We start from the raw sequence: 22,121 nt of genomic DNA on the forward strand, positions 1-22,121 counted from the left end.
TCATGTCATGGTGCCCTGGTTTAAAATGAGCAAATGTCATGAGTATACTCTACCTGGATTCCCTGAGGGACCTACATGTCCCTGTTCTCCTGTGACTCCATTAGGTCCAGGAAATCCTATCTTTCCACGGTCCCCCTGTTCCCCTTTCACTTGTGGAGGAATTGGTGGCAGTCCAGGAGATCCTGGGTCACCCGCAAAACCTACAGTCAGAAGAAATGACAGCTCAGAAACAGAGGCCCACACACACCTAGATGCTGAACATTTAACAGAGAGGTGAGATGCTTACCAGGAGGTCCTGCATTGCCCTTTGCTCCTGTAGGGCCATGGTCTCCCACTGTTCCACTTCTGCCAGGAAGTCCCATCAGACCTTGAGCACCTTTTTCACCTGTGACAGAGAATATGACATGTGAGTGAAGATGGATTAACAAGAAGGGCAGAGTTTTAAGCAGCCAATCACACCGCCTTGGCACTTAGTGTCAACTGGCTATTTTATTAGTTACTAGATGTCCCCCGCAGCTCAGTTCGCATAGTAGTGAAACAGGGCAAACTCAATAATCAAAATGTAGTTTGTATTAAGAACAATTTATATCGATAGGTTTCCTATCCGAGGGCCTGTTGATATACAATATTTTTGGTTTTGTTACCAAGGACGAGGACATATAAGTCAACCCCTGCCAACTTGAGTGTCTGTCTGTAGGCCTTGTTAATTGACATTGCAAAGCAAAGCTTCACCTGAAACTGTAATTTCTTGAATTGACAGTGCATGTCCATTGCGATTAGAGGAATGTGAGGCATTAAAACCCTCTCGCCCCATTGCCACATCGTGTGATGATTATCGCTTCTATGATGTTGTTTTGAAGCTGACAGATCTGGAGATGGGTACCATTGCAAAGTCTGCGTGGGCTCAGGTTTCTCAAAAGGATAATCAGTGTTCTTGCTCTCAATGCTAAGTTATGGGGCGGCATGCCGGGAGGATTCATGGAATTTCAAAATTCTGTAGGATAATGAACTGAATTGTTGTGTTCTAAAATGGTATTTATTGAAGTGTATGTCCGAGACAGCATGGGACAAATATTTTTGAGTTTGATTTGACCAATTGATTAATTTTATGCCTCTCCCTCCCTTCAGCCCGCAGCCTCTCTCTTTGCTTCACACTTACAGTATAAATCGCAGCCGCAAGCAAACTATGATACTTAGTGCAATGAGAGAAGTCGCAAAATCAACCGGAATATTCAAGCAAATTATCCAAAAAAAAAACCCCAATCTAAACCTAATCTAAATCCGTTAAGTAGTTCTCTCGTGAAAAGCAGACAGACAGACCCAACTTGAGCGCGCATGAGTAAGGATGGCTCCCTACTCCTGAGGTCCCGCCTCCCTCTTCCCTTGGCCCGTAGCCTCTCTCTCAGATTCACGCAAATAAAACGGTGCCGCAACTGAACTATGATACATAGTGCGATGAGAGAAGTTGCAAAATCAACCAGAATGTTCAAGCAAATTATAGAAAAAAAAACCCGATATAAGTCCGTTAAGTAATTCTCTTGTGAAAAGTGAACAGACATACAAACAGACAGATGTTGGATTTTATATATATAGAGATTGTACTTTTTTTTGGGTCCAGATGATGGTCCAATCACTGCACTGTGAATTTGTGTCATACTTTCAGAGACCTACTTAAGATATTTAATAAAACTTTAATAAAAGCAAAGTCGAAAAAGCATTCGAAACAGCTGACATCGTCTGAATTAAACCTTCTTCAGATATCATTAGGAAAAGGAAAATGACAACCATGTGCTGCAGAGTCTCATTTTCTGCTCTTATCACCTTCATTACACTGAAATACTTTGTCTCCACAGCTTCTAGGGCTCTTTGGGGAACCAGTGATCCATCTAGCCAACCAGCAAATCAAATCCTCAAACCCTCATCATCAAGGTGAGGACTGGCTTAGTATTGGGATTGTTTCCCCTTTGTCCATACTGGAGTTGGAGGGGGGAGGAGGGGCTTAGATGAGAGGTCCATGTTGGTTTGGGTTACTTGGACGCGATACTCATTAAATTTTATGCCTTTTCAATTTGAGATGGTTGGACAGATATCAGGCTTGCTTTGATGTTGCAGATTTACTGTAGTGGCAAACCCTTAACACAGTTTCATATATTTACCTTTAAAAGCAGGACTAAGGCAGCTCCCCAGAGGTGATATTTAGAAAAATTTAATCAAAGTGAAAAGAATGGTAAGGCTGCAAGTTTCCGACAAAAGTTACCATTTCATTCATGGGATACACACTGGCAGTGTACAGGGTGGTGCATGAAAAACATTCGGGATCAGATCTGTACACAGACAACATCTTTGCATCCTATGAACAAATACATTCCAAATTCAACTTTCCAGCAACACATTTCTTTCACTATGTTCAAATTAGAAACTTTTTGAAACAGAACCTGCCCATCTCCCACCTACCTCTATGCCGGAAAAAGTATTGATCAGTCTCGAAGGCTCAGACAGCATTTACGTAATATATAAAACTATTTTACAGTCCCTCCCTTTCAAAGATCCAAAAGGACAATGAGAAAAGGATCTCTCACTCAACATCTCAGAAAAGGAGCAGAAGGTAGCACATACTGAGCTCTATATGTGCAAAGCATACAATTACTCCACTCAAAATTATATATCAAGTATATCGGTCTTGTTTAAAATTGTCCAAAATGTTTCCAGGGTGATTGCCAACCTGAGAACGCTGCAATCGAGCTCCAGCCTCACTGAGCCACATGTTCTAGACCTGCATCAAATTAACTTTGTTCTGGACCAAAATCTTTAAATGCCTTTCAGACAGCCTTGGTGTCACAATCCCATTAACAGATGTGTTTGGTGGGCTCACAGAGGGGCTTAAAGTGGAGAAGGACACACAAACTGGAATGGCCTTTACTGCACTATTGGCTCGGAGACTTGTCTTGCTCAACGGAAGAATCCTAACTCTCCTATTCTAAGTCAGTGGGTACCTGATGTTTTATATTATTTGAAATTGGAAAAAATCTAATTTGCACTTAGAGGATCTGTGCAGAACTTTTTCAAAACCTGGCAGGATCTAGTTAATAATATTTTAGTATAAGCATTTAAATTGAGGAAGCAGGTTCTCTCCTCTCTTTTACTCCATTTATCTTTATTCATTTATCTATTTACTTATTTTTACTAGCTTTAAGCTTTACTCTGCTGGCCATGCTCTCTTTCTCAGGGATGGCGGTTGATTTGTGTTGAGTCTTTTTTTTTTTTTTGTTAAACTTGAGTTATTTGTATGGAATGCTATTTGTTTTTCATAAAATCAATAAAATAAAAAATAGAAAAAACAAAACAAGCCGAGTGTAAGGTAAGGAGTCCCATCCTGGTGTTAGTCTGGCCAGCCGCCATGCATGTTTGGTGTGTTCTGTTGTCTGTGCGTGCTGAGAGTAGACATGCTGCATTCATTGAAACGGTGCATTCTGATGGTGGTGCTGTATGTTTGTAAAGGCCTGACATTTAGGTGACATGTGGGGGATTCACAGACAGACACTTTGTCCCCGAGATGAAATTAAAGAACAATAAATGAATTAATAGAATAAGCAGAATAGAATAATTAGTAAATATTACAAATTAACAGAACAATATCCTGTTGAGCTTGCTGCTGGGAAACAAACAGTTTATTGGTTGGTGATAAAGTGACCTGTGAGGTCACTGTGAGCAATGCACTGAAAACCAAGAAACCCTTCTTTCCATTCCCGAGGGGTTGTTGTTGTCCTTGTAAGTTGACAGGCTGATTATGACAACACACGGTGTCGTCATGAAGTTCATGTCAGTATGCGCTCCATGATTTGTGCACTACTTTTTTTGTTTGCCACCCTGTATATGACTAGTATATTTTACTAGTTTATGATAAAAGTTACAGTTTATAAGATTCCATTGGACACTCAAGGTACTCAAGTTCTTTGGAAATTCCTTGATTAAAGAAATCTTTTCTATTTGAAACTAAAGACATTAAAGATGGACTTGTCTGGAGGACTCGTTCATTTAAAAACAGAACATCTCTAATCTTTCAAACATGGACTTTAATAGTTCAGCATCAGCACTGAAATTTCACAATGGGGCAAACAGGCATGGCAGGCAGTGCCTCTCTAGTGCAGTGGTTCTCCACCTTTATTCTGCCAACGTCCCCCAGTGTACCATGAGAATATGTGAGGGTCGTAAAAATGCAGACTTTCTCAATGCGGGTATCTTTCGTAACAGTAAAGGCTGCTCGCGATTTACTTGGCTTAAGTATTACTTTTCAGAAAGAGCAGAAGATGATTTAAACATTTATGGAAATAAAAAAATCATTGCAGAGTCACTCACTGCAAACATTTTTTCATAACTTAATTACAGAGTCCCTGGACTCCTCCGGACTCGGTACTGGAGAATTACCATTTGTGATAACCGATTTAACATGAATGGAAATGCAAATGTGTTTTTTCTCCACATACAACCAGTCAGCCAATAAGACAAAAGAATCATGTAGGGCGATGGCAGCAGCCTGGTGAGCCACATAAGCCACATGTGCTGCTTTAAATAATGAGTGGGGTTGTGGCAGCGGGTTGTGTCACCTCAGGCTACCTTCTCCTTCATGAGACTCTCACAACTTTGCCATCATGCTAAAACACTACAGTTTTTTATGGCAGTGAGGCACAATAGCTTTTTTACTTTTCTTGTCAGGTCGTTACAAGCAGCCCTTTGCCTTTCTAACTTCAGGTAAGTCGCTGTGATACGCCATGCTACGCAAATAAACGTGAATAGCCACTTAAGTCCCAAGCTGCTGTACTCATGTGGGGAGTCAATCTGATCTCTGTCTGGACATAAAATGTGTCTCCAGTGTCCGCAGTAACGACAGGTGTAAATATAATCTAGCTAAAAGTATTGATACAATCTAAATATGAAACATGCTTTAAAGGGGGTCTTTGAGAAAACCAGCAGTCATTGTGGGTAGGCCTTAAGTTTGACACCCCTCCTGTTGCTTGATTTAAGTATTTATTTTAGAATTATTTTCGTCATTTTATGGTTCCCCTTGAAGTTTACTGCCCTGATGTTGTGAATCACTGCTCTAGTGGCTAAGATGTTGGACAGTGAAGTATACAGAACTGTGTAATGGCAGAGTGACATCATTATTAGTGTACATGAAGTAATTGAAAACACAGATGGTGTACTTATGTATTGCCTTGGGATGATGTTCACTAGGTGACAGACAGACAGAAATAGATAGAAATGCATGTTGTTGTTGTAGCTAAAAGTTCTCAGTGCTGGGGTGTCAAGGACAGGATGTGCAGCATTGTTCAGAATGAAACTTCACTTCGCTACTACCTCCAGTGGGTCCAGAGTGCCCCCTACAACTGAGTTTACCTTATGAATTAACTTGTTGATTCAGTGGGCCTTTCTTGAAGTGATGATACCAGCCCAGCACACTACACTGGCCATCAGAGAGTCGTAGAAGATGTCAAGGATATCACTACCCACTTTAAAGGGATGCAATTTGTATATACAGTAGTTTCTCTGTGTTCAGAGACCAGTCCAGCATATCACTGATGTGGACCCCTCAAGTACTTGTAGAAGCAGACCACCTCCACATCCACTCTCTGAATAGTGACCGGACATACAGGCTCTTTGGTATGGTGAAACTCCACACCAGTTCCTTGGTTTTGCTGATGTTAAGTTGCAGATGATTCTTTCTGCACCACGAAATGAAGTTCTCCATCTGACTCCTCTCCTTTGTCTTACCCCCTTTATCAATACCACCCATAAGTGCAGAATCATCTGAGTATTTCTTCAAGTGACCTGACCTGCTGGTATATTTCCAGTCAAAGGTGTGCAGAATGAAGAGTAAAGCAGACAGTCCTGTTCCTTGTGGTGCTCCAGTGTTGCTCACACAGTCCTTGAGTCTCACAAACTGCAGTCTGCCCCACAGATAGTCCATCATAATCCAGGACAGCACCTGCATATCCCAGTTATAAATACACGTCATAAATCCAGAATCATCTGCGACTGTCTGGACCTGGTGCTATATATTCTAGTCTGAGGGGTACAGAGTCAGGAGAAAAGGTCACAGACTGTTCCTTGTGGTGCTACAGTGTTGCACACAAAGTCTGTGGTCTGCCTGCCAGACATTCCACTATATATCAGGCACCTGGATATCTTTAAGCTTACCCATTAAGAGAGATGGCTGGATGGTACTGAAGGTGTATGAGAAACTAAAAACCATTATCCTTACAGTGTGGCCAGCTTTGCCCATGTGAAAATAAGCCTGCCATTACTGCCATCTAGTGGATATGGAATTGGTCAGTAAATAATGAGCCTGACACATAAGCTTCCATCACTGGCTCATTTAACCTTTTAGGGCAAACAGTATAGAAACACAGAAACAATTATATGGGGATTTGTAAATCGCAGTGGGTATAAGCAGCTAAGTTAAAAATACCTTTCTGTCCCGCAATCCCTTCAATTCCTTGTGGACCCTGGTAGCCATAATCCCCTTTAAATCCATCTGGTCCTCTAAATCCAGAGGATCCAGGATCCCCCTGCTGTCCTTTTTCACCATTCTCTGCAGGTCTGCCAGGAAATCCTTGGAAGCCTTGAAGACCTTAGAAGAAGAAGTAGAAGTAGAAGAACAAGAAGTAACTGTGCATTAGTAATCATTCCAGGTCAGACATGACACAGCTACTACTGAAGGGCCACTAAGCCACAGTAATGTTAACATCTCTGTTAAAAATGTCATTTACATGGAGACTGTTAAATGTTACAGATTCTATACATTCTGAATGTTATTTCATATTAGGAACTTGGAATAATGCTGTTCATAGTCACACTCTGTGTTATTTGGCACACATAATTAGGCTGACAGTAATTTTTTATTTGTTACTAAGAGATCAAACGCCAGCTTACTGGTTATATCTGGCAAATGAAACCTGGACTTATTTAAGCCATTGCTGACTGAATTTCATTTAAAATGTGAAAATCACTGTGGGCACCTTTAATAGAAATAAAGTAACAAAGGGGTGCATCAGAACACCCAGACTCATCATGGGGGTAAAGTGCTTTATGACAAGAGGCTAGAGGAGACGTGTCCATATCAGCTAACATGGTGAGGGTAAGGTTTCCTCTCTTGTTTAGACTGTGAACAGACAACGCCCTCTTGGTATTTCTGTGCTAAAGACTTTGGCATGTACTTTTTGGTTTGAACTTTTGATTATGTTTCTTCTTAGAAGTTTTGGTTTCTGTTTGATCATTAAGTATTTCTGACCGTAGTGCTGTGTCACTTCTCCCAGAAAAACATTTGCATCAAAAAGATTTAAAGTGACTGGGAGAGAGAGAGAGAAAGTCTAAATGCCAAAAGGGTCATACCCAGGAAGCTGATATAATCATTGCCAAGGCCACACACTAACCCAAAATTGGAGTCAAAATAAATAGCAATAATAATCAAGAGCACAGTTCCTGTCACACTTGTGACGTGACGTGTCACAGAGTACCTACTTGAACTGCAGCCCTAACAACAAATCACCTTGTTTAGACGATGGCACCACAAGATGGTGGCATCCACCAGAAAACAAAATGATGATGTGGTAATCTTCGGCAAAATGAAAATAAAAGAAAGAGAATAATTAAACTAATTCTTTAGGGGCAAAAACTCCCAAAAACCATCATCAGGAGTTGGAAGAAAAAAATGTATCTAAAGACATAAATTTTTTGAAATGTCACAAATCGTAAGAGTGGTGACTATGACATTTTGTGTGTTGCCCATTTTTTCACTCGATTCAGAACAGTGCTGGTCCTGTTTTAACTAACACATTACATACTGTACTCAGTGTGTTGCCACTGTATTCTGCTGACTACCCTATTTTAGTAGTGTAATCCTATTCAGGCTCAAAATAAGAATCAATACAACATGCTGTTAATTGGATTTATTACCTGCAAATTAAGGTTTCTGCTAATGGATGCCTAGAAGCTGAGTATCTTTTCATGCTTTTTGTTATTTACAATACAATTCCTGCCTTTACCACATTTTTGCTTTTCATGTAGCCAGCTGTATGTTGGTCAGACATGCAAGTTAGAATTTCACTATGCTCTGTACACGTGACAATATGACTACTTCTACTGTTACTACTGCTACTATGTGAAATATCAGCAAGGAAATTGGTACATTTTTATAAAAAACGGCAGACAGTAAGGAAGAATAAACAAAGGGACAATTCAAAGTTACAAACGTTAACCAGTCTGCAAGCTTTCGAGGCAACTTGGCCCCTTCTTCAGGCAAAGCTTGCATATTGTAATCTTTCTAGTTAGCCAATAAAAGGTGTCATTTTGCTTAAGTTCTCACTAAATCCATAATGGCTAACATGGTACAATCACTTAATACTAAAGGGTAATCAGGTTAAAGTGGAAAGGAAACTACAGCTATGCCACTAGGCTTGGCAATCACTTGCCCTCACCTACTCCTTACCTCCCACTTACAATGCTAGAGCACACTCCCTTCTGCCTTGACATCTTGCTGTCCATCTCTTTCTCTTACCCCAAGTCTACTTTCGACTCTTTCTCTGCTGTTCTTTTTCCAGTTTTCTGTGGTGTTGATCTGCGCCACCACCAGCTGATCTAAGTGCCGTGCTGTCCCTACATTGATGGACTCAGGGGCCGGAGGTCCACATGACTGTCATCATCTAATTCTTCCACAAGAAGCCTAAAAACCATGAGGACTGACTGAAGTCATTTATGCTAAGTAGAATGGACAGTGGGGGCTGGGTGGTCTTGTGCCCTGGAACCCTTGCAGATTTTGTTTTTTTTTTTCTCCATCCATTTGGAGTTTTTTTTTTCTGTCCTCCCTGGCCACTTTACCTATCTTTATTCATTGTTAATTAGTATTGCCCAATTCTATTTTTATATTTTTTCTGTCTTCATCTTGTAAAGCACTTTGAGCTACATCATTTGTATGAAAATGTGATCTAGAAATAAATGTTGTTGTTGCACCTTCCTTACCTTTATCCTGAAGCAATTTTAGGCCTTATTCCTGGATCACTGGCTCATTGCTAGAGATGAAGTGGCCTACTTTGGGTATTTGGACATTGGGTTACAGCTTTCTGTAAAGGTATCTCTAAGGCAGCCTCTATTCTATCTCCTTTTTAAAGCAGTAATATGATTCAGCTCCTCAAAGTCAGGCCCACAGTTAGGAGAGATGGTGGTAAGAGGATGACTAGATCACTGCCTATATTCCCTGGCCTCTTGTCTGCTGTCTATAGCCATTCTGTTTTGAGCAGAAACTTAGGGACACCTAGTTCTCACTGTGTTCCTGTCTTGGTCTGATGAACTTGCTCCACTGAGCTTCCAGGGGACCAATCTTAAGTTGTATATCTTGTCTTGGATGCCTGTGGAGAGTATCCTTCTGGGACATCCCTCTTGAACTCTTTAGTGTACTGCTCCTTAGTGACCCTGTTCTCCCATACTACCTTGTAGAGGTGCTCTCCCATTTCTTATATGTTAATATCTACCCTGTCTTTTCAAAATTATACCCTGCACTGTGACACCTTGCTTCTGTGTTTTCCCAGCTAACCTCTCCTCATTGGTATAAATGCTGTAGATTCAGTACAGGTTGGGCTGCTGTGAAGCAGAGTGATGCTTTAATGTTAAGTGAGGAGTATGAACTCTACTGAACGGCATCTCTTGCAGAATGTATTTTAAATGAACACTAGATGTCAGTGAAGAGCCACTTACTATGGTTACAATGATTCTTTTCACAAATAATAATCGACAAGAATTTGTAAAGAGCCCAAACCACAAATGCCCTTAGTAACAGCGCCGAGTCTGTTTTTTCCTGTGTATCCATATTGGAGCTTTTGGTCTCCTGTCTACCATTTTTGGCTTCACTTTCTATTTACGTCTATGACGCTTCAGCCATTGCATTGTAAAGGCCGTAGTGAATGCACTGACATCCTGATTGGGATCAATTGTGGTTAATGAAGCACATTTTGCTTGGGTGCCATTCCAGGCCAGGATGGCTTCTGCTTCCTTTCTCAGTTGGGGTGAGGAAATAATAGATGGATTAGGGGACATGGCCTATAAAGAACAATTAGTTAGGTAGCAGCATTCTCCTAGGCTGCCCCCGGTTGGGACGTTCACAGGGCTACATGGGACATATAGTTCAGGAACATAGCTCTGTTGGTTGCTCAGGGACTGCTGCTGGAAAAAGATTTTGTGCCTTTGGGGAGCCTTGACCTGGCTCAGAAATGCTTCCTGCGACCTGAAGCACTCTCAGGTCAGTTATTAAAGAGGCCCCCTTGCCTCAGTCAGAAGGTTGAGGTCGGGAGGAAGAAGGCAACACCTACCGGAGGTGTAAAGGTGGAGATAAGGAAGAAGAAGGACAAACAGATGGATTTTTTTGATAATTGACATCTTGTAAAAATATGGTGTATAATAAAACCAAGATTAATCTGAACCCTGGATTGACTTGGTGCACTTGTGTCTGAGGTTTGGGGCTCGGTGATGCCACTTTCTGGCCACAGAGTGTTAACTTTATTTTTTATGTGACTCTGCTTGCCCAATGAACTGCCATCGTTGCTTATGTGCTCCGTTAAGTTGCTTTCCTTGTAACTTGACATGTATTGAATGAGCTTGTATTTTACCTTGTTACTTTGAATTGGATACATATTTGGTTTGTAATGCAATGATGTGCTCTGCGAAAGTTGCTATGTAAAATAAACATTGAAAGATAAAACCCAAAGCCCATGACTATGAAGATTCTCATTTAAGAGAAATGATATTAGTTTACTCAGACAGCAAAATGAACAGAAATATGAGTGTCAATGTACTGTACCTTTTTCACCCTGTATTCCTGATGGGCCCACATCACCAGGCAGCCCCACTTTCTCAGAGATGCCTGGGGGTCCAGGTGGACCTTGGAAGCCTCTGTCACCTTCCAGGCCTGTTTCACCTGTAATTTTAAGAAATGATACGCATATAACCAATGATAGAGAAGACATAACATGGCATTGTCAAACCTGATCAATTCAATATAGGTTTGCCTGGAGCCTATCCTAGCAGCACTAAGTGCAAGGCAGGAAACAACTGGTCCATCACAGAGCCTAGTCATGCACACACAAGGGGTATTAAGTAGATTTAATGGTCAAATGAGTCAAAAGAAAAGAAAAAATGGTCTAGTTTTAAATTAATTTTTGATTCAAGAATTACACTCGGGAAGTAATCTCTTCTAGACATTTGTATGCAATTTGTTTTAATACAGTGATTTAGGATAATATCACAATACTGGTAAAAGTGTTAAGTGGTAAAGCACAAGGTTCACTCACTGACTCGGAGCGTGTCACTTCGCCAGCTGAGGTATTAAATGTAGAAATATGGCGACACATCTTCTCTTTACTCATCATCTGCACACCTCATTCAATAAAATGTCAGTTATATAAACTGTAGTCTTTCTCAAACATGCTTCACTTTCTAAGCACACCTTATCCAATACAGGATTGAAGACAGTGGACTTTACCCCAAGTCCCAATGTTGTGCAGCATTCCAGTCCATAATCGGCTACACTTACACACATGCACACTGGGCCCATTTTTGAGGTCATCAATTAATCATTCAACTCCGAGAAAAATCATACTTCAAATACTTTGCAGAGGCATATTGTTATCCTGTATTAATATCACTAAGTATATACTGTATGGTACATATCATGTGAGTAAGTACAGATCTACTGCAGGACACACATTTGGGGATGTGGTTTCTTTCTCATTTCATACATTTCTGCTTACTTGTTTTCACAGCAGAGTTTTTGCTTTAAACATTAAAAATGTTTTTAGATAGATAGATAGATAGTGAGGAAAAATAAGTTTCAAAGCCATGCACTTGCCAGCTTATTTTAACATTAATGCACTCTTTAGTGCCACTCATTTGTATTATAAACAATTTTATCACACCACACAACCCTGGTCTGGATTAAGCATGATAAGCACGACATGACAATTTTGTCAGACAGTGAAAAGTTTAATTTGCGGATGTCTCTATATACAGCAAGTCACTTGAAATGTCAGTCAGTCACTTACTGACCCACTCAGTCCTTGAACAGGGGTGCGAGGAGTGCTGGAGACAGTCCCAGGTAGGACAGAACACAAGGCAGGAACAAACCCTGGACATGGCACCAGTCCATCGCAGGGCAAACACATACACATCAACCACATATTAGGGCCAACTTAGCATCGCCAATCCACCTAAAGCTAAATGTTTTTGCTCTGTGGGAGGAAACTGTAGAACCCTGAAGAAACCCACACAAACACGGGGAGAACATGCAAACTCCACACAGGGAACACGAACCCTGGTCTCCTTACTGCGAGGCATCAGTGCTACCACTACGCCAACCGGCTTGAAATGTGGTTAAATTAATATAGAATTTAAATCTTCAACAGCAACGTCTATGTGAGAATTAAAGCCAGGCACTGATAAAGTCTTTCATTGAAATGTGGAAACATTTAAAGATGCTGAGTGAGTTTTAAGAGCAAGGGCATTAAAGGCAGAAACCAAGGAATGCCTAGAACAAACCATCCAGCTCTTGCATCACACAGTCTCACCCTAGTGAGCTATTGCGTATGTCATCTAATCTTTGGAATCTGGGAATTATCCCAGGGAACACTGGAAGAACATCCAGACCATAATGGAGAGGTCATACACTAGCATGGAAGCAACAACACCACCACAACCTGATATGCAGTGTCCTATGCAGAACATCCGATTTTGGAACTGCTAAAAAGAAAGCAATGTCAGCACAGGAGTGATTCAGATTGTCTGGGACTTAAACGGTCATCCCTCAAAAAAAGGAGTACATGACCAATCTGACAATCTTTCATTTTCACTATTTTTTATTTTCTGCATTGTGACAATGTTCAAGTATTTGTTTGTAATTCAGAGAAGGTGCTGAGGTCTGTCTCATCTCACGCAATTCATTCGTCACTAGAAACAACACTTGACAACTGACCTGGATCTCCTCTTTTTCCCTTCTCCCCACGAGTTCCTGGAAATCCAGTCTGCTCATTGAGATCTCCTGGTTCTCCTCTCTGCCCTGCGAAGCCAGGCTCTCCTGGAAAACCCAGGCCATCCACACCTAGGAAGGGGAAACACACATAATGCTATTTTTAATGGCACTGGAGAGCAGAATCCATTGGAAATGTGCAGAAAGTGGCCTGAAGTTGGTTGACCATGAAAACATGTGTAGCGTTGTGTTACTGCATATGAGATGATCAGATCAGGAGAGTTCTTTCTACTTGTGTCAAGTTTGATGATTCCAAGACATATTTCAGATAACAATCAGACAGACACTTACCGGGTGATCCTGGGAGGCCTTTTTGCCCCACAAGTCCATCGAGGCCAGGCAAACCTTTTGTGCCAGGGAAACCTGCAGTCACAAAGATAGATATGAGACATTGTTCATTAGGGCAATGTTCTTCACATTAAAGATTAAATATATTAATATGCTCAAGATGAAGTTTACATGGTGTCTTTTTTTGTTGGAGCTGGTAGACTGTTCTATTAGATTCACCATATGACTTATCTCCATGAAAAAACAACAAGACCAATCGTCTACTGCTGTAGACTCACGCCACGAGCCATCTTAGTTTGTCGATTTTTGCTGTGGTAACTGTCAGCAACCAGCCGGGAGAACCTGCAATGTCCGGAGCAGAAGCAGTTTCTTATTAGCCTGAGCTGAAAGAGAGGCCCCCAGCCTTGGCAAACAGACGGTACTACATGGGTGTGTGCTGAGTAAGTTCTGTCATCAAGGTGGCTCTGTTGTTGACAATGGATGCTGCCAGGAAGTAACTGTCAGTCAGTCATTCTCCAATTGTCACGGGGGTCTGCTGGAGCCAATCCCAGCTAGCACAGGGTGCAAGGCAGGAAACAAACCCCGGGCAGGGCACCAGCCCACCACAGGGCACACACACTAGGTACAATTTAGGATTGCCAATGCACCTAACCTGCATGTTTTTGGACTATGGGAGGAAACCCACGCAGACACAGGGAGAACGTGTAAAGCGAACCCAGTTCTCCTTACTGTGAGGCAGCAGTGCTACCACTGTGCCACCATGCCACCCAGGAAGTAACTGTTGCTATCATATTGTGACTGGAACTCTCTTTTGAGTCCTTTAAAATTTGAATTATTATATTACCTGTATATGTCTTCTGCATTGCTGTAAGACACGGTGTAATGGACAGGGGAAAAAAAAAATTAGATCAGGGTCTCCGGCTCAGGTATCTCTTGACCTGATTCAAGGAAAGGTCAGGGCTGGTTTGAGCAAACATCTAGTCTTCTGCATAATGTGACTATTCCCAAATAAATTTAACAACAAACAACGCCTATAAAAAATATTCACCCCATTTTCTTGCTAACAACATTGAAGCCCAATGGACTTTTTGACATTGGCTTTATGACATTGATCAACAGAAAAACATTCTTTAATGTCAACTTAAAAACAGATCTCTGCAAAATAGTCCAAATTAATTATAAATATAAAACAGAAAATAACAACTTGTAACATGACAACCCTAAATCATCACTGGTGTAGTCCATTGATTTTAGAAGTCTTATCATTATTTCGATGGAGATTGCCTGCCTGGGGTCTCAGTGTTTCGCAGTGTAAACGCACCTGCATTTGGTGAGTCAGTTTGGAGGGTTAACCTACACAAAGAAGACAAAAGAACACTCCAAGTAACTCTGTGAAAAGGTGACTAAAAAGCACAGTCAATATCCAATCCAAGTCACTGAATATCCAGTTAAATCAGTCATTAAGAAATGGAAAGAGTATGGAAGAGTTGGAAACTCTAGAGCAGGCCGTCCACAAAAACTGAAGGAGGTGAGTCAGAGAGGCCACCAAGAGACCTGTGAGAATTCTGAAGCAGTGACAAGCTAGAGTGACAGTGTCTAGGATTGGAGTGACTGTGCAGACAGCAACTGTTCCCTGGGTGCTTCATTAGTCGCAGCTTTATGGTAGAGTGGTCAAGAGCAAAAACATACAGGGCTTCTCTACGAGAGTGCACCAGAAGTTACATGCTAGAGTCTGAAAACAGCTGGAAGAATTTTCTGTGGTCTGATAAGACCAAAATTGAGCTTTTTGGCCATCAAACTAAACGTTATGTTTGAACACTGCACATTATCACTACCTCCATCGTGAAGCATGGTGGTGGCAGCATCATTCTGTTGTGATGCTTCTCTGTGGTGAGCCCTGGAAGGTTTGGTAGGGGACAATAAATACAGCAAAACACAAGGAAATGCTGGAGAAAAACATGATGGAATCTACGAGATACCTGCGTCTTGGGAGATTTGTTTTCCAGCAAGACAACCCCAAGCATAAAGCCACAGCTAAACAGAAAAACAACAATTTGAATGTCTTGGAGATGAACAGTCCAATGGAGAATCTGGAGCTGGACTTGAAAAAGTCAAGGATACAACTACTGCCAAAAGTAAATCTACTGAATACTGACCTGAAAGAGCGAAGATTTATGTGATCAGTTATTTTGTGTTTTATGTATGCAATTAATTTAGATCACTTTGCAGAGATCTGTTTTTACTTTTACATTAAGGAGTCTTTTTCTGTTAATCAATGTCCAAAAAGTCAAATTAAATCCTCTGTGATTCGATGCTGTGAAACAATAAAATAACTGACAACTTGTAAGGGGTGAACACTTTTTATAAGGACTGTTAAGAAAAAAAAAAATGGCGCATAGCATCACTCTGCTTCTTCCGGAAGTTGTTTCTTTTTTTCTCCTGCTTAAGTGGCAATAGGCCAGAACGCTGTTTTGCAATACAGTGAGCTGGACACTAATGTGTTTAGGGTTTATATCCTTTGTGGTGTGTGTAAATATAAATTATGTGTTTTTTTTTCTTCATGTTATCAGGGGATGCCATGTTCTGGGATGGTAATGGTGTTTCATTGTATATTTATGGTCAATTTTGTTGTATAAAGTCCCATTACATGCAAAAGCTGCATGTATGTTAATGCTACGACAGCAATACGCTGATTACTGTTTAAAAGAAACTAGTTAATGTTTTTTGAATGTGTTCAATATTTGACCATATTATTTCATCTGGACTTGCGTTTCACTACATTTAGCTTAATGGCTAATGTGGAGTCAGTTGTTAAGTTCCAAATCCACGTGTTAATATTTTAAATACTTTAAAGATGTCATTTCTTCCAAGTAATATTAGGACAGTAGACTATTGATCTGTTGCTGCTATTTAAATCATATGTAATGCTATTTGTTTAGTACTATTTCATTTATGTGCATGATGATTTCTAAAGTTCATTTCCTGTCTTTCTGGGAGCACCACACATATACGTAATGTAACATGCATATAAAGAGAAAGAGGTGAAAGAGACACCTTTCCTAGTTTCATATAGTGTGGACAAGGTGGAAAACAAATAAACTGGTTATCCTGGAAGACTTCTTGTGTCTCCACAGACATCTACACTGGGTCCAACTTCCTGATTCAGCTGTGTATGATTATGAAGGCTGCCACTGAGCAATACCTTCATTACAGGCACTATATAATACTATTGCTATGGGATGTGTGAAGGATAGTTTAAAACTACACCCTCCAAAAAGACTGTCTTGTGTTGACTGCAGTTAAAAATGAGTACTGTATTTAACTAGATAATGTCAGAAAGATTATGCCCTACACCACAAATTATTGCAACTGACTAAAAGCTGATCAGAATAGAGGATTTATAGTATTTACACCAGAAACCTGGGGCCTCATGTATAACGCCGTGCGTAGAACTCGCACTATAACATGGCGTAAGCACAAAAGCCGAAATGTGCTTACGCACAGAAAAATCCAGATGCAAGAATCTGTGCGTACTCCAACTTCCACGTTCTTCCGCTACATAAATCCCGATCAGCGTGAAAAGTAACGCCGGCACGGCTTTATGTAACGCCCAACTCCTCCCAGAATTACGCCTCTTTGAATATGCAAATCAATATAAATCGCCCTTAAGCTCAGCCTTCTGTGAAAAGAGAATTTCAGCGAATACCAAGTGGAGGCAAAGGAAAAACATACTATTTGTTCAAATAAACCGTGGTATAATCAACAAAAGGAAGTTGATCGAGTGACATAGCGTGTTGGAGAAACTTGAAAGCTCACGTTCACTAAATCGCACAGTGCCGGAAATAAAAAAGAATTCACATATCAAAGTCGCCGTGAAAAGCTGAGTTGTAGCCCACCGTCTGAGTGTCATATGAAAGCTTATTAGGGTACAGAGAAAAAAAGGCACACGGTGGGGAAAAAGCACGAAATATCAACTTCAATCTCGACATTTCCACTTTAATCACGTAGTTTATTTTGTCATTAAAGTAGAACATCATAAACTTCATCTTAAAATCGTTTAATTAACCAGTTTCTCAAATCACATCGTAGTTAAAGTAGCACGTTAAATGCTTTGTTTTGTATTTGATCTTCTATGTGCTCTCTGTGTGTGAATCACTACTTGCTTTTTAAACCGGCTCTCTTCCTCCAACTGGACACAGAGTCCATTACATTTGTGATATTACAGCTCTCTGAATAACTAAAATACTGAGATGTATACGTGATATCATTTTTCTGATGATAGGAGTTAAAGCACGTTATTAAACATGTGTTTCACTTCGATGAAATAATTTATTGCAGCAGTACTCAGAGGCGGCTCTAAGCTTGTGGTGGCACTGGGCAGAGGAAGAATCGGTGGCTCCTTCGCCAAGGTCAGTAAGGTAGCTTATGCACAGTGGATGGCCACGCCCATTGCAGACACTGCATAGCCGCCTCGTGCTCATGACACAAGCATTTAACTTTTGCCGAAATTTGTCGCTGTGTTTTTAGCTGTGTTGTTATTTTCTCTTTCTGTTTTATATTCAATATATATTGGCATAGCCGTCACTGAAATCAGTGCTTTTCTTTCCCCAAGTATCCGATTGCCACACAATCAGCTCTGTAATAGAAGTTAAGCCATCTGTAAGCTTAGCGCAGATTCTTTAAAATGTTTAAAGAACATTGAAATATCTTCATAGTACATGTTTAATTATTCTATCCTTCACGACACTCCCAGTGAAGAATATAGATTATTTAAATGAAGTTAAAGTTTTATCTGTATAATAAACATATTTTGCTGCATTTCACCTTAAAAATGATATCGTCATCATATGTAAATACGCGCTTTATAAAGTGGCTCAGGTTGTGTGATATTATAACTGTAGTGCAAGTTTACAGTGAGGTGATTGTATTTATAAGTACAAACAGTTCTACAAGGAGCAATTGATTGAGTGCGTTTATAGTTCTTAGGATGAAACTGTTTCTGAACCCCGAGGTCCGTACAGGAAAGGCTTTAAAACGTTTTGCAGTGGCTGAGACAGCGTGTGCTTGAAGCTGTATACCGATAATTCTCTTTCCGATCAGCTGCTGCTGTGATTCACACTCAGATACAGTGATATAAATACTCTGAGTGGTGCAGTGAGAGTAATATGGAAAAAGATGATCCGCTGTGGCAACTCCTAACGGGAGGAGCTGAAAGAAGAAGAAGAAGAAGAAGAAGAAGAAGGAGAACTCAGAGTAACAACGCTAAAGTAGTTACGGTATTTGGAATACTATGGCTATTCCCTGGACCATTATATTGTTACAAGTTAATTACAATCAGATGCGTTACAATAATAAACGATATGTGGTTAGTTTCAGTGTATTTACAAAGCCGCGTCAGGAAAATAAGGTGTAACCACACAGGAACAGCATTGCTTTGACGCTGGGTGCCGGCAGTCTGCAAAACCGAGCGGAGAACTTGCGTATGACAAGGTATGAGGTACCGTGGAAAAGTGCGTGGCCTTATGCCAAGTGTAGGTTTTATACATCGCGATTTGAACGTGGAAAAGTGCTTACGCAACATTTCTGTTTATACATGAGGCCCCTGGAGAAGTCGGGGACCGGGAGAGGGGCAATTCCCACCCCGGGACGCAAGATGGCAGCCCTCCAGGATTGCATGGGAAATCTACCCTGTGGGGACCGTGGCCACCACTGGGGGTGTGCCAGGATGGTTCCAGAGCCATGGACTGCCACACCAGGAAGTGCTGCATGAAGGTCATCAGGGAGCACATCCGGGTGCATTATAAAAGGGGCCACCTCACTCCACTCAGAGAGCTGGAGTCGGGTGGCAGAGGATAGAGCTTGCGAGAGAGGAGTGGAAGCGGCAGAAGAAACAAAATAAAAGTAAAGTATAAGGACTGAATTGTTGGGACTGTGTTGGGCACGAAAAAGAACGGTAAAATAAAAGAGAGTGCTTTTGGAAATTCCGTCTCTGCCTGTTTTCCGGTCGTCTTCAACAGTGTATACCTTATATATTGTAAGGGCATTCTGCCACTAACAGACACTATAGCTACCTAATGGCTAACTAAGGCTCTGAACAACACGTCACAGTGTCAACCACAAATTCATTTCAGTTGTGCTGTTTTTATGCCTCAAAGCACAAAGAAAAATATTTGTTGTTCTGTATACCATAAAATGGCACTGTTCAGCTGAAAAGGACCACTGAAAAAAGCAATTAGAATACATAAAAGTTACTAATAAGAATGAATATGCAAAAGTGTCAAATGAAATTTGTAAATGTATGAAGTAAACATTCACCATGTGCCAGAAAAAGAATATAAGTAAACTGAGCTACCTATAGTCAGTGACAGTGACTTTCTATCACAAAGCGACAGATGATGCAGAAGTTACCAATTAGTCTTAAGATACTGTTACGTTACAGAACATTTCCAGTGATTATCTTTTGCAGTCTTCATTTACATGATCTTAAGTAGTTTGAGGCAGTAATGGCAAACCCCATTATCACTAATTGCATAGTCCATTCCCAGCAAATCAGTTCAACCAGTCTGTGACCAGCCCTAATAAATCAAACAGGTTCAATTTTGCCATAGGTTTTAGGGACAGACTATGTGTGTGCAAGAGTTGAGAACCAATTAGCAGTCAAGCCAGAAGTACAATGCATAAAGTGCATCTTTGAGGAATAAAGAAGCTCCTGTTTTGGACCTCGCAGACAGTAGAGAGACAATGAGATCAACATCAGCTATCATCAAACTTGACATTCCCTCTGACTGTAATGTGCCACTGGCTTTAGTCACAGGTCAAGCAGATGACTCCATGAGAGATGGCAGCTCACTGGTCTGCACTAAGTGACACAGCTGGAGTAGAGCTTGTTTTTGGGGGTGAGTGGGGTCTGAGGCAATGAGAAGAGCTTTGTTTAGAAATCTTTTGCCGTAAATATCTTGTAAGGATGAGCGTGTAGCCAGCGATTAACTAGGCATAGTGTTGCAATAGTGTATTTGCGATAGTAAGATGGGTTTGAGTTAGTTAGTATACTCTTCACTGTGCATCTCTATGGGTTTTTGAGGATTTGGGGATCATACTGAACTTCCCCTGTTTTATGAATAAAGTGTAGTCACTGTTGAACCTCTTTAGCAGAAGGTATTGAGCTACCATGAGAGATTATAAGTGATGTGAACTGCTAAAAACATAAAGCTACTCGCTCCACAGTATCACTGTTAATGTCATTAGAAGTATGACCCCCTTGTAAGTCTCTTAAAGTGAACAATCTGCGCTTTTGTTTAGCTGATGTTGAGCGGTGGGTTGTTGCAATCATTAAGGAATTTAAATGTCCCCCTGTAGAACATTTTACTGTTTCATGCTTACACCTGAAGAGACTCACTGCACTTGGTAGAAATAAGTTGTAAAGTTGTTTGTAAAGGAGAAATATGAAAATATATCTGAACACAATAACTTATATATATATATATATATATATACTGTAATGAACAGAATGCAAAGATCACTTTAAAATGTCAATTTGCGTACATCAATTTCCCTATGTTATCTGGCACATAAGCATTTTTCTCATTTTAGTTCAACCACTAATCCCCCGCCCCACAATGCAAAGGTGATGTCTATAAGTTAAGACCTGGTTGTCCTTTAAGTCCTGGCTTCCCTGGACTGCCAGACTGGCCTGAAAAGCCATGCGGACCTGTCTGACCCTGAGATCCTTCATATCCACGTAGACCAATAGAACCTGAAATGTTTAAAAAAAAAAGAAACCATTTCACATTTTCTGTTGAAGCCAGTGAAATCAACATACTTTACTTTCTAACCCAGTCACTTACATAGGATTCCCTGGTAAAGGAAAGTGTCCATTGTGGAAAAATGCCTTCCTTTCTCTAAATACATTGCATGCTTTCCTTATACTGCTGTAGGGATTTCTACAGACAGTGCTTAATGAGTTTAAGTTTTATGCTAGAACAAGTTAATTAGTTCTGCCATAGAAACTGAGAAACGATCAAAGAGGATACATCGAAATTCAGCCAGAAATAGCAAGTAAATTTGGTACTTTTCTATTATTGTGACGCAAATCATATTGTCGTTTTTAAGATTAGGCACCCAAAGGGGAGATTAACATTACGGACCTATAGGTAATTATGCTCCACCCCCACTAACTTTAACGTTAGTATTTGTGGTTATGGTAGGCCAGTCTAATCATTTAAAATACAAAAATCCACCAATTTTCATCACGATAATAGGAAAGTACTGAAAATTGTTTCGGCTATCAGATTCTACTTTAATATGTCGCCATGCACTTTTGGGTCCCACATTTGAGTGAAGAGCAGCATGCCTCTCTTACCCTCTTCTCCTCTGTATCCTTCAATGCCCTTCTGACCTTTCATTCCATCAATTCCTTGGAAACCTCTGTCCCCAATATCGCCTGGAACACCGGGTTGACCATGGCTCCCTATTAAATAAATAAATAAATAAATAAATAAATAAAGCAAGCAAGCAAGCAAGCTGGCCAGGCTCTCTTTTGCCAAGTGTGCGTGTCTACTTGATAATACAATACAAGCTGAAGACCTTCAGACATTGTGGCCCCTTAGTGACAAAGATAAGAAACTATCATTTACAGGCTGAATCTCAGACACTGACTCTCTGCTACCTTGTGGAATGCTTCACTTGCCAGCACTTTAAAAATATTAAAACATCCATTCATTCATTTTCCTGCTTTCAGGACCATACCTATAGGGAGATACACTGGGAT

General features: G+C 40.6%; 1 protein-coding gene across 2 annotated transcripts in view; it reads right to left on the reverse strand.

Annotated features, from left to right (window-relative positions):
* col4a2 (collagen, type IV, alpha 2) overlaps positions 1-22,121 on the reverse strand; it is a 280,817-nt gene that overhangs the window by 12,307 nt on the left and 246,389 nt on the right. For both annotated transcript variants that reach the window (XM_039745915.1, XM_039745914.1), the window contains 8 exons: positions 21,714-21,821; positions 21,000-21,107; positions 13,358-13,429; positions 13,013-13,138; positions 10,847-10,963; positions 6,467-6,628; positions 287-385; positions 54-200 (listed from right to left, as the gene is read on the reverse strand). In XM_039745915.1, coding sequence (XP_039601849.1) covers positions 54-200; positions 287-385; positions 6,467-6,628; positions 10,847-10,963; positions 13,013-13,138; positions 13,358-13,429; positions 21,000-21,107; positions 21,714-21,821 — 939 coding nt within the window. The remainder of the gene's footprint in view (positions 1-53; positions 201-286; positions 386-6,466; positions 6,629-10,846; positions 10,964-13,012; positions 13,139-13,357; positions 13,430-20,999; positions 21,108-21,713; positions 21,822-22,121) is intronic.

The sequence above is a fragment of the Polypterus senegalus genome, chromosome 2, assembly GCF_016835505.1.
Source record: "Polypterus senegalus isolate Bchr_013 chromosome 2, ASM1683550v1, whole genome shotgun sequence".
Taxonomy (NCBI): domain Eukaryota; kingdom Metazoa; phylum Chordata; class Cladistia; order Polypteriformes; family Polypteridae; genus Polypterus; species Polypterus senegalus.